The 13123-nt window shown below is 45.2% G+C and overlaps 1 protein-coding gene across 1 annotated transcript in view; it reads right to left on the reverse strand.

Moving 5' to 3' along the window:
• Positions 1-8606: 8606 nt before the first annotated feature.
• Positions 8607-13123, reverse strand: part of KDSR (3-ketodihydrosphingosine reductase) — a 25704-nt gene continuing 21187 nt past the window's right edge. The window contains exons 8-9 of the mRNA XM_025048131.1: positions 12925-13026; positions 8607-9493 (exon numbers count right to left, since the gene is read on the reverse strand). Coding sequence (XP_024903899.1) covers positions 9374-9493; positions 12925-13026 — 222 coding nt within the window. The 3' untranslated portion in view covers positions 8607-9373. The remainder of the gene's footprint in view (positions 9494-12924; positions 13027-13123) is intronic.

Below are 13123 nucleotides of genomic sequence, written 5' to 3' on the forward strand. Positions count from 1 at the left end.
GCGCGCGCGCGCGTGTGTGTGCATGTGTGTGCATGTGTGTGTGTGCACACACATAGTGTCGCCAGCGCTTGGCCGCCGCCGGGGACACGAGCGAGGCCGACGCTGACCCCGAGCACAGGGACCTCAGCGCTGCCCTCCCGTGCAGAGAGGCGACAGCCGCACATTCATGAGCGAGGGAAGCCCCGAGCGTCTTGTTTACTTTCAAGTTGCTTCCTAGGTGTCCACGCAGAACTCGTTCTGGAGACACCATCCGCGACCAAGGCCAGGCAGAGCTCCCCGCGGACGGGTGGAGGGGCCAGGGGTGGGTCTCAGGGGCTTTGAACTGCTTCCGTAAATGTTTTTCCTCGGCTCCTGACAGTTTTGGCCCAGGGTTAAGACTGAACGCTGCGGAGGTCTGCGGGGCGACTTTGAGGCCCACAGCTCCAACACCAGGGCGGGTGGGTTTCCAAAGGCCTTCACGGTGGCCTCGCCGCCAATCCTAGATGGCCACACCTTCTCAAGTTAGCTGCACACACGCACATATCACACACAAATGCACACACAAGCACACGCAGTTTTTAATTCATCAGCCCGAATAGCCCCTAGGAGGAAAAGCTCCAAAGAGGGCGATCTAGTTGCACGTGTTTTAACTATCTTTATCTCTAAGAGTGACGAAGCGCCGAGAAAAAGTGTCTACTAACAGCACAGCAACTTATTTAATAGGACTCAGTACAAATATATGGGGACACTGGATAATTGTGGCTGTAGATATATGACAAATGAGCACTGCCCTGTATACGAATATGTTCTGAGGCTACTTTTATTTTGTCTCCTTCCTATTCTAAAATCAAAGCATTTATTCCTAAGCAAAAAAAGCACAGCAAATTACTTCCCTTCATTTTTCATACCCCATCAGCCCATCTGCCAACATGCCAGTCAGCCCACAGGTGGGGATGGATACCTGATCCAAACTTCACATCCGGGCAAGAGGGAATGAAGGAAGATGCTCCCTCCTGTCTTCTGCAGGCTGTGACAGTGACAGTCTCCGTTAACCCACGGCAGTGGCAGGGAGGTGTTCTGGCCTGCAGGTAGACACTGAGTACAACTGACCAGGGATACATGCTCCCGCAGAAACAGTAGAAACCCGTCTAATGCCACAGCACTCTAGTTTAGGGATCTTCTCAGCCTTGTCTGAACCACCCCCACCCCCAAATTAAGAGGAATTGAAAGCTTTAGTGCTTCTGAGACCCAGCATGTGGGTGAGGAAATGAGAGGACAGAGCTGGAAAAGAGACTGTACTTCTGCAAAGGGGCACAGCCAGAATGAAACATACCCCCTTTCCCAGAGAAAGAAAAGCTTCCTTATTTCTTCCCCTCATGGCTCCATACAGCCTCGCTTTACAGATGTCCCCAGACCGACGATTCCTTACGTGGCATCTTGGCCATAACCAAACCTTCTCAGGACGGGTCTGCATTACAGTCCCTGACTGAGGTTGATATGCCCTGAGAAGGGTCGGCATACTCTCAATGGAAGGGATGAAACCCTTCCTCCCCTCGGATTCCACGTGTATTAGATTCTGCGGTAAAGAGCATTGGTGGGGGGCGGGGTGGAGGAGAAGCGGGGAACACTGGCCTAAATCGGGAGTCCTGGGTTTGAATCCTAGATCTGTGACCCAGTCCTTCCAACGACCTCCCAAACGTGTGCACTCTGGGCTTTTCATTTCCCAAGATGTCTTCCACTGTTAAGAGCCAATGGGTGACCCTTTGCCAGCTCTGCCTGGCTGGATTCTAGGAGGAGGGTAGCACCAGGAAGGGAAGAGGACAAGAGGCAGGGAGGAGAGATGATATCCAGAGTCTAAAGGCCTGTATTTTCCTTCTTTATTCTCCAGTCGGCCAAACAAAAAGCTTTTATTGCCAGTTTTCGCCACCTACTGGTTAATGTTTAACAGTATCATTCAGAGGGTTCTCTTCATCCATCACCGATATAAATATTTCCAAACTTTAGGAAATTCAAAAAGAACATTATTCCAATCTGGACATACGAATGCTGAATATTGGTGTGTATTAAATCTTAATACACACCAATATTAAACTATTAAATTTTATATTTAAAATGAGGATAGAAAGACACCATTAACTGAGAGGGAACTGACAAATAATTGGTACAATGAAAGAATTTAACATATAAAACATGACCACAAGTCATTTAGGCAAACTGAAGTGGAAATAAATCCATAAACAAAATAAACGGACAAGACAGTAAAAACGAATAGTCCGTCTTCATAAAAGAAAAAATGAATTGCTTAAAAAATAACATCTCACAGACCTAGATAAACAATTCAAAAAACTAATTTCCAATTTCAAGTATCTTCTAAATTACTGTTTCCAGCTTTACTGAGATATAATTGGTTTAAGCATCTTCTACATTATGAACTCTCATGCTAAATAGTGCCACAGTCTCAGATGGTTTGTATGCTTTGTTGGCAAACATTATAAAATAATGTTACTAATCAGCTACTCATATTAATACTAATACTGTTCCGATTCATTTACACACCAGAGCCTGCCTTCTGCTGGTAAAGTGATCACATCAAAGCCGTCTGCTGTGTGCTCTCAAACCATCCTGTCATCATCAGGAGACTCAGTTGCCAAGCCTCAGTTTAACTGAGAAACCCACCTGACTAATTTATGGTGGGTCCTAATACCTCAAAAAATGTTTAGAATTATTAAACAACAACCTTTGAAACTAGGCAACGAACAGCAGATAAATCATTCTTCATGCAAGTTCAATAGCGGGCAAATAACGTTTACTTTTGGTTTACAGAGAAAAGTGCTGAATATTCCACTCAGGGCAGTTCTTTCCCTTTCAAATTAATGACTTGGCTTTTAGAGTGAAATTAGAGAAGAGTAGGAACTTATATTTTTCAAATGCCTACTGCTCTAGCTGGACTGAAACCGCACGCAGGAATAGAACCAAACAGCATGAAACTCCATAGTATTAAAGGAGTTAAATAGACAGAATTTACATTCTTAATGTGCAAAAACTATTATTCTCTTATGCGATTTAGCACAGAGCACAGTATCTCCCAGATATTAATTCCTGATGAACACATTTAGAAAAATCAAGGTTAATATGTTTGTTTCGTAGGCCTAGCATACCAAAATGCCACAGACTGGGTGGCTGAAAACAAATTTATTCTCCCACAGTTCTAGAGGCTTGAGGTCCAAAATCAAGGTCAGTAGGGCCATCCTCCCTCTGAAAGCTCTAAGAAAAACTCTTTCTTTGCCTCTTCCGGCTTCTGGTGGTGGCCGTTCCTCCTTGGTATGCATCTGCATCACTCTAATCTCCACCTGTTGTCACATGGCCTCCCTGTGTGTGTCTGTTTTCACCCATTATAATAAGGTCACCAGTCGTATTGGATTAGGACCCTAATAACTTCATCTTGACTTGGTTATTTCTGTAAAGACCCTATTTCAAAATAACACCACATTCTCAGGTACAGGGGGTTAGGATGTTAAAATTTTTTGAGAGCACACAACTGAACCCATAACAATATATAGCTAATATGGTGTTTTGGTTTTTTTTTCAAACTAATGAGGATTGTCCATCTGTGGGGCCCAAGGACTCAGCAACCCCTAGATTTCAAAGGGGAACCATGATCTTTCCAAAGCTGAAATCTGGCCATTTCACGTTTCTGCGCAAAGTTCTTCAGAGGCTGAAATCTCAAGTCCTTCGCACGGCGTGACGTAGCCCTAGCCTGTCACCTGAGTGCCACCCCCCACTTTCCTTCCACGTTCCCTTCTCGCAGCTCTATGACCTTCATGTGCTTTCTGGAACATGCGAACGTCTCTGAAGTCTTTTGCCTTCGCACATCTTTTCGTGTCCCTGAAACGCACCCAACGTTCTTGTGGCCAATTCACGCTCATCCCTCAAGTTTCATCTCAACAGCCTCTACCCGTGAGGCCATCCCTGACCGTCCTAGGAGCCATCTGTGCCACTGGAAGAGGTTAGGAGCTTAGAAGTCAGCAGGGATTTTGTGTCCTGGCTCCCTCTCTTGGTAGCTGCGACCTTGGCTAGTTACTCCACCCCTCTGCGCCTGTGCCCTCACAGCGGACACAGATATAAACGGTACCGCAGTGTGCCCCGCCCCCCTTACCTCAATTTCACTTTGCTTGATGTTTGTTACCTGCAGTCAACCGAGGTCCAAAAATATTTAAAAAGTCCAGCAATAAGCAATTTGTAAGTTTTAGATTGTGCACCATCCCAAGTAACGTGTCTCACTGCCCTGCTCTGCCCCACCTGGACTGTCACTCCTCCCTCTGTCCACACTGTAGATGGTCCCCACCCATTCAGTCACTTAGTAGCCATCTCAGTTATCAGATCGACTGTCCAGTATCGTAGTGCTTCTGTCCAAGTAACCCTAATTTTACTAATTCACATAACTTATGACAATAGACTGTTAAAATTGCTCTATTTTTAGTTATAGTTGTTAATATCTTACTGTGCCTCATTTAGAACTTGATCATAGGTATGTAAGTATAAGAAAAAACATAGTATATATAGGGTTTGGTACTATGCGTGGTTTCAAGCATCCACTGGGGGGTCTTGGAAGGTATCCCCAGGGAATAATGGGGTCTGCTGTACTCAGAAGGTTAAAGTAGGATTTAAATCAGTTCAACGCGAAGCGCTCACAGCAGTGACTGGCACTGGTTATGTTTTCAACATCAGTTTTTTATATCTTAATCAAAGCTACTGCCGGATCCACAGTGTTAATTTCTGACATATTTTTTCCTCTAGATTATAAACTATTTGGAGGCAAGGACCATATTTTCCCTCTGGGCATTCACCGCCTAGAATAGTGCCTGGCATTCAAATAATTGTGGCATAAAATTCGGAGGCCTCAAGCTGAAGAAAGGAATGGGGAGTGGTTCCTCTTTCTCCAGGAAGACTTGTAAGAGCCTTCAGGGGGATGTAGGAAGGGGAAGGGAAAGAAACAAGAAATGTCGCCAGGAGGCAGAGACAAGCTGTTTACGCAGTTATGTCCTTGTGCCCGCAAGCTCATCACATCGTAGGCACTCAGTGCATCTATGCTGAGTAAGAGAAAATGGAGGGTATAAAATCAGAAGGAAAAGCCAAGAAATACTTTTTTTTTTTTAAAGATCAAACAAAAATTATAGAACTGGTATCATACGCCATTTATGTATATAAATTGCTTACATTTCAAGAAAGGTTAAGTTTGTAAACCAAGCTATCCAAGGAATCTCTTCTCAATGTGACCCAAATTATTCCATTTAAGAACTGGGAAATATAAGGCATGTTCTTTTACATATCAGTCTTTTATGCCCTTCAGAGTTTAGGAGACATTTCATTGTTGGAATACGAAGGTTTAAAGTATGGGAAATTAATTTATTTCTATATGAAACATTATTATTTAAGAAACTTTACTAAATTCCACATTTCTTACTTTTTACTCATACACCTCACATCAGAGTCACACAAACACAACATATTTGAAACGAGCTCACCAAGTCCTTCCTCTGAAGATATTACCTAAAAAATGATAAAAATCAAGCACTGTCAACTGTTTAAGAAGCAAGGTTAGGAAACATTATGAAAGAAGTTGGTGTTTTGCTTAAGTGTCTCTTTAAAAATGCAAATTTCTAGAAAAATAAGTTTTCAAATCTGTAAAGCTTATTCTCCATTTATTTTTTGTTGTTGCAATTCAGAAATACAAGATATGAAAATTAGGTTACAATTCTGCCACAAAAGCTTCTAAAGTAGCAAACACAAGTTCTCGTATATATCAAAATAGCCATGTGTACTCTTATCAGTTTAAAACTGTTTAGAGTTGTCACATCAAGCAAGTGTAAAATATCTATTATTTCCTCTTCAAAATATCAAATCTGCCATCACCACACTGAACTAAACAAGATTTAGTCCAAAATATGGAAGGTTATGGTTAGTAGGTACTTTGTAAAAGTGAGTGCCTAAGAATTAAAAGAAATAAGAAAGATACAAAGTATCTTAAGTTGAGTAAGCATCCTCATGTAATACAAGTTTAAATTAACATGATGCAATAAAATCAACTGTTGATATAATTCAGTAAAAAAAAATTGTTATGGTATTGTCTTCTTTGAGAAAGACAAAGACACAATTCTTTGAATCAAAACAACTATCACCAAAATGCTTTTGTCATTTAAATATTGGAAACAGTCTTTGAAAGTTTCACTTCCAAGAATTACCATTATATGGTTTAACAGAACCAAATAAAGATTTATAACTAAACACATGTGAGTAGTAATGTAAAGAGACCACCATAAACATTGTTTCTCTTTTCAGCTGTGAAAATTAAATTTTAAAAAATATAGAAAAGAACAATTCTCTTGACTTTGTTTTTGTAAAAAGAAATGAATTGGTTTTTTATATATATACTTTCTTCAATTATGAAATGTCCTTTTACATATTTCGGAATATCTATGGCTGAATAACATTAAACATTTTTAAATAAATTAAACTCACAAATACATTGTAATAAAACAGTACTACCAAACCCACCAGCGGAGGAAGGCAATGCAGAACTGAAACCCACACAATAAGCTGTTGTTGGTCACAAAGGAACAACATTTCGACAGAATTGTAATTTAAACTCCTTCACTGCAGGTAAGACCTACCCACTTTTGGGTACAATAGCAAGATTGAATCAATGTGATCCTTTTTAAAAAATCCAATAGTTTCCCTAACAATATGACTCAGGACTTTTTATTTTCTTCCCCTAAGGAAAAAAAAAGTCAGTATAAACAAAAGTTATACAAGAATTGAGCCAAAAAAGATAAAAAATAGAATTTGCCTTGTAATATTTCCATGTTTTAGATGAAGTCAAATCTTTGTCTGACACTGCTTAAATGTCTACAATACCTTTATCCTAAACCCTCAAGGCCAGATGTGTTTCAATTCACGATTCTCTGGCTTTTGAACAGGTAATATAGGGCATATGCCGGATGTTACAAAACATTTCCACAGAATCTGGGGCAACACCTATAATCAAATTCATTGATAGTACTTCAGGCAAAATTAATGAACAGTTCACAGTGTGGCATAAAAAAAAAAAAACGATGATAATCTCACATCGGTTCAAGTCAGGTTTTGCTATCAAATGAATCATGGCACTAAATTTAGGAAAAAAAAACCTTAATTTTCACAGCTTTTTGGATTAAGGACCTTGGACCTTTGACGTCTCTGACAAGGCCATTCCCTGACTTTGTGATCTCCACAGATCTGCCCTTGTGCCTGAGCTTCAGTTGGGTTGGGGACACTATCTCCCATCACAGAACAGAGCCTCAAATTTGTTCAGGCAATAGATTACCTAGGGTGACAGTACTGTCTATGAGGACACTCTAAGAAATGAATGTTGAAACTAACTATTGTTAAATAGTTCATTTTATTAAATGAGACACCATCTTGGACTAGATTTCCATTTGGACCAGCAATAGAAGGTGCCGCCATTCAAAGAACATTTATAAGAAGATTACATACATATATATCTCTCTCTCCAGATCCGAATGTAACCATTTTCTGAGAATTAGGAAAAGACAGCCCTCACTTCACTTTAGAGGCTGCACAATATGACGGCGCAGAGTTCACAGACGATGGCCATCAGAGGCTGCAAGACTCAGGAGTCCGGCAGGGCACCTGCCCACCCCCATCGACTGCACTGGCCAACTCGAGCAACATGTATATTAAATAATAATTTCTTGTCTTTGACAGTATTTAAATTTGCCTTTCTCAGATCTTGATTAAAAATGAGACCCCATGGATTAAAGCCATTAAATATCTTACTTTACAAAAATTAAGTCCTTTTAAGAGTCAAGAGGTTCAGAAACTCGAGAGCCAAAATAGGTTTGCAATTAATTTTCGGGTCTTTAATATTTTGTAGTTCGTTGTTGTTTTTTTAAACACTAAAAGAAGTCCTTCGAAAGCAGTAGTCTTTTCTCACCAGAGTGAACTGGAATGTGCTATGATACACGCATACGAGTGTGCACGAAGGAGGGAATACAGCGTTACGAGGAAGGTGACTGTCCTTGGATCAGGGGAGCACACGCAGGGACAGGCTGGAGCGGGTCCTGTCGGCTAACACTCACCATCGGCCCTTACTGTGGAAATCCACTCAGCGAACAACGGAGCCTTAACAAGCAATGGCATTCCCAGGGCAGAGAGGATTGTCAGAGCTCTACTCTGGTGACAGGGCTTCCTTAACGTGTGGCTCAGACGGGACACTCTCGGGTCAGCGGGAGCCACAGAAAGAACAGAGTGATCATTTTACTTCCGAAAAACAAGTATCTTCAAAATCGGCCCTGTCGACCTACCTTTTTCTAATGAGTAAAATTTAAATACGCTCTCGCCAGCCTTTCTTAAAAGCCACTCGTAACCTATGAGGAGAAGAATGTCACACGATTTTTTTTTCTTTTCATTCATTCCTGAATTAACTGAAAAAGTCAAATCGATCAGTTTTCACGAAAACCTTACAAAAACTATGACAGCGGTATATGCAAAACCGGAAAGGAGAATGAGAATCAACTGTCACCAAACGGAACTTCGTCTCGTCGTGGCCAGTGAAGACACGGTAAACATTAAAGCTTCTACGATTTTATTTCTCTCCAGAAAACATTGTCGGCAGCTGCCTGTCCCCGTGAGCGAAAGGTGACGGAGCCCTAAGTATTCACACCTAAAGAAGACGGGAAAGCGCTATTTTTCTCAGTGGAAAATGTCTCCTCTCCCTTCACCTCGCTGCCTTCTCCCGCCACCCTCGTCGTCTTATGGGATCAAAGGGCAAGAGAAGCCACCGGCGTCCACCAGCAGCACGGGGAGTCGGGGACGTTATGATGCGTCCCGACTCGCCGGCGATGCGTAAAAACTCATCTTGACTAAAAAACACACCGCGTTCAAAAGAAAAAAAGGGGGGTGGGGTGGTGGCAGGAACCCATAAACCGTCTTTCATGGAAGGTTTTAAAAGTCCTCACGACTTCTTAGGTGTCATAAAGTACACGTCTGGACGGGGTCTCATGGGGAAACAAAAGGATAACTAGAAAAAAACTGTAAATGAGGACTCGGGAAGCCCGTCGCCCGCCCTGCTCGCCCACGGTCAGGTCTCACGCCGTCATCGTCTCTCTGTGTCAGAGACTCAGACGGTCTCCTCGTCCACGTTTGCATAGTGTTAACAACATCGTCCGGCCTTGGACTTCTACCCCGCCACTGCTGCCCGCTTGCCGGAGAGCGCTGGTCCAACCTCCCATGTTCAAAAGCGATACCTAAGTGTCTGTAGGCCAAAATGCTGGGTCCCATTTAGCAGCGAGCTGCTCGCATTATTCAGAAGCACTCTTTTCCCGAGGGGTCAGGTTTAGGCAGTTTTGTCTGTGATTTCGTATTTTGCTCTTTCTGTCATGCAGCGACGGATTATGGTGTCGAAACTTCCGAGGTAAAGCAGAGAGAGCACGCGGAAGAGACCCATGGTGGCCACCTGCAAAACAAAGACAGCCCTGTGAGCTTGCCCAGCAGCACGACACGTCAAGGGACATTGGGGTCCGTCTCTCATAAACAGTTTCAGAGCCACATCTTCTAATCGGCTCCAAGGATGAGTATAATGCAAACTGTGTTAGGGTCAATGACATGCTGAGAACAGAGGCTGTCCGCTCCGCACCCCTGGATACCCAGGGCCTGCCAGACAGATAACAATAAAATATTTGTCCAATTAAGGAATTCGAATTAGACGAAGAACTAAATAGGCATTCCCAGCAGTGCTGGGGTTCTAATTGCTGGGGAAAATCCACTCCAGCATCTTGAACATCTGAACTACAACTAAGCCTTCTTGGTTGAAGATTTACGTTCTGATTACGAAAGCCAGACCCTATGCTGGGTGCTAAGGACAGTGCAGTGACACAGACACGGTCCTGCCCTCCAGGAGCTTATTCCGTAACTGGAAAGACATCAGCTGGAGAAAGAATTACCATTTCAGCGTTAAGCCAGCAAATAACCAGATCCATCAACTTGCCCCTTTTCCGCTAAAAGACACTTGCTGCCAGCACCTCTAAACGGAATTCTTGAAAGGCATAAAACTACAAAGGAAAACATTTTCAAATATGCAAGGTCTCAAAAAATCTGCCTCGCGCACCCTTTTTTCAGAAAGCTACTAGAAGAGGTAAACAGCCAAAGTGAGAGGGTCGACAAGGAAAAGCAACATTAAACGACGCAGCAGGCAGGGGACCCAGTACGAGAGAGAGGCAGAGGGGGTCCCCAGGATGACGATGGAGGGGAAGCCAGGGTCCAGCTATGCATGGACACGGGGGCGGCCAGTCCTGACGGGCAGGTCGGAGAAGGATGAACGGAGGACAGGGCATGAGGGACCACCATAACAAGCCCTGAAACCTCTCTGATTCTCTACAGTGTGAGCGAGGATCACTCTGAAAAATGAACAAACCAAAAGGAAGCTGGGAAAAGGCAAACCTACGGGGACGATAAGATCGGCAGGCGCCAGGTGCAGAAGGAGAGAAGCGGGTGGGGCACAGGTGGACCGCAGGGCTGGGACACCGTCCTGCACGATGCCGTAACGGGGGGCACGTGTCACTCTACGCAGGATGTGCGTGTCATCCCATAGATGGACGTAGGACCTCGAGAGTAAGGCCTCGTGCGAACCCTGGGCTTCCGTTAACGATCGTGTGTCGGTCCAGGCTGGCTCATCGACTGTGACCATGGACTTAGCATCACAGAGGTTAATCATAAAGGGGACGGTGGGCGGGTGTGTGGGAACTCAGTAGTTGCCACTCAGATTTTCCATAAACCTGAACCTGTTCTAAAAGATAAAGTCTATGACTAAAAAAAAAAAAAAAGTAAAGGAAAAGAAAAACCCTCAAGAAAAAGTAATGATAACATAGCACAATACAGAACTAAAATAGGGGTAAGTCCGAGGCGTTTAACCCAGTCTTGGCATTTTCTGGAAAAAGCAACGTTGAAGGTGAGACCTGAAGGAAGACTGGAGGTTGGTCAGACGAAGCAAAGCTGGGGACGGAGGGACATAGTCAAAGCTGCAGAAAGAAGAGGAGCAGGGGAAAAGAGGAAGGTGAGTGGGGTCGGAGGTCACAGGTCGGAGGTTAATGTGCCCTGCGAGGGAGGGAGGGAGTGAATGAAAAGGCCTGACCCGGACGGTCTGGGGAGCCACTGAAGGTTGCCGCGCCAGGTGGATCTGAAGTTTGGAACAAGCCCCCCGGGAAATGTGATGGCACATTCGAAGCACCCAGGGCCTGGGGCAGGGTGCCAGAGGACCACAGAGACGGGGGGACTGTGTCCTACATTATGGGACCAGCTGCCGCCCATCCCAGCCGATTCCTGCCCAGCGAGAAAGCAGACCTGCAGACCCTGTGCTGCTAGGCCTTCTGATTTTCCTGGAAAGTCCGAAATCTGAACTTTTTATGTAAAATCTAATTTTAAAACTTTATTTAATTTCGACATGCACACTCATACCCGATGGACCAATCGCTCTACGGGTCCGTGGGCTGCCACTTTACAGCCTCTGGCTGGCAGAGAACGGGGCTCAGGCGAGGAGCCGAGGGCGTGGCCAGGCCTGAACAGGGGGGTGGGGGGACCAGGAGGAAGTGAGTGGACCCAGGATGAGAGAGACGGATCTGATCTCTGATGGGAGGGGCAGAAGGAGAGGAGTCAGTGGTGACACCCCGGTTTCTGGTGGGCTCCTGAGTGAATGTGAACACCAGCTACAGAAAGAGAATACAGAATCGGTGACGGGGGTGTGGGGTGGGCAGGATGCTGGAGAAATACGAAGTTTTATTTGAGACACGTCGAGCTGGAGATGTAACAGCACAGCCTGAGTTAAAAAAGAAATGCACGCGGACCCGGAGTTCACAAAACTGTGAGGGGCTGAAGTTGTAGACTTGACATCACTCACATAGGAGGAGGAGAATGGACAAGATGGACCACAGACAACGTGCGGATTTCACGCGCACACTGCACTCGGGCACTCTCCCGTCCCGCTCCGCGCCAGGCACGGACCTGTCCTCGGACAGCTTACATCACAGTGCCCCGTCCGGGAGAGACGCGCGGAACTGTGGGTCTACCACAGAGTGAGAACAGCTAAGCCGTTCCGACGCTTAGTCTGGCCGCGGTTTACTGCTCCTAACTTAGCGCTGCGATGATCTGCCCGCCAGTGTGGACCGCCCCGTCTGGGCGGCCTTCCCACCCTCCGTCCACCTCCGTCATCCACGCTTTGTCTTTCCAGAGCGATCCCTCTGTTCGAATTATTACTTTATACTGTTAGTGTCACTGGGTGCATCAGTGTCCCCACCCCCTGGACCATAAGCCCCCGGAGTTGCCTTCCGTCTGACTCTCCAGTAGCAAACACACCACCGAGCACATCCAGGAGCAGTTAACTGTCTGTGTCCTAGACGAACTAGAATTTCCTTTCGGGTGGGGATGCCACTGAATCCTCGACTTGCATCTCCCCAGGCTTAGTTATCTGTGGCCTACGTCCCCCCAGAAAAGGTGTTCTAGTCTATAATATCCCAGTCCTGCCAGGCGAGGCCACCCCGAATCCACTCTAGACAGTGGAGAATCCCATTTTTCAAACCCGTCGGATCAGACGAGAACCCAGACTAACACCCCAACAGCAGAGAGGGCGTTTTCTCTCTGTGCCTACCGGGCCTAGACCCGAAGACTTCTCCCCAGTCTAAATTCCTCAAGTTAAATCTTCAACCCATTTCCCATGTACTCATCCCTGGTTAAAGGAAGGGGAAAAGTAGATATTTTAATAAAACGTTTTCACATGCTCAGATTTAGCTACCAGGTCTTCCTTGAGCCTTTTCTCATGGAAGGTGAACAAGAGCTGCTGTCTGTCTGTCTGTCTGTCTGTGTGTCCAGCTGCCCGACGGCCCCGGCACAGCTTACCTGCTGGAGTCCTTCGGTGATAGAAGTGACCGGAGCCATGCCGCAGGTCAGGGACGAGAGCATGTACCCGTCGGAGCCGATGGAACTGTTAAAATTTCCTTGCTAAAGGGAAGGAAGAGAAAAGAAAGAGGCTGCAGCAGCAACGCGGACGGGAACCCACTCGACACAGAAAGAAGGAGGCGCCGCCCCTCCCTGCGTG

This window comes from Pteropus alecto, unplaced genomic scaffold (genome assembly GCF_000325575.1).
Source record: "Pteropus alecto unplaced genomic scaffold, ASM32557v1 scaffold14, whole genome shotgun sequence".
In the NCBI taxonomy this organism is placed as follows: domain Eukaryota; kingdom Metazoa; phylum Chordata; class Mammalia; order Chiroptera; family Pteropodidae; genus Pteropus; species Pteropus alecto.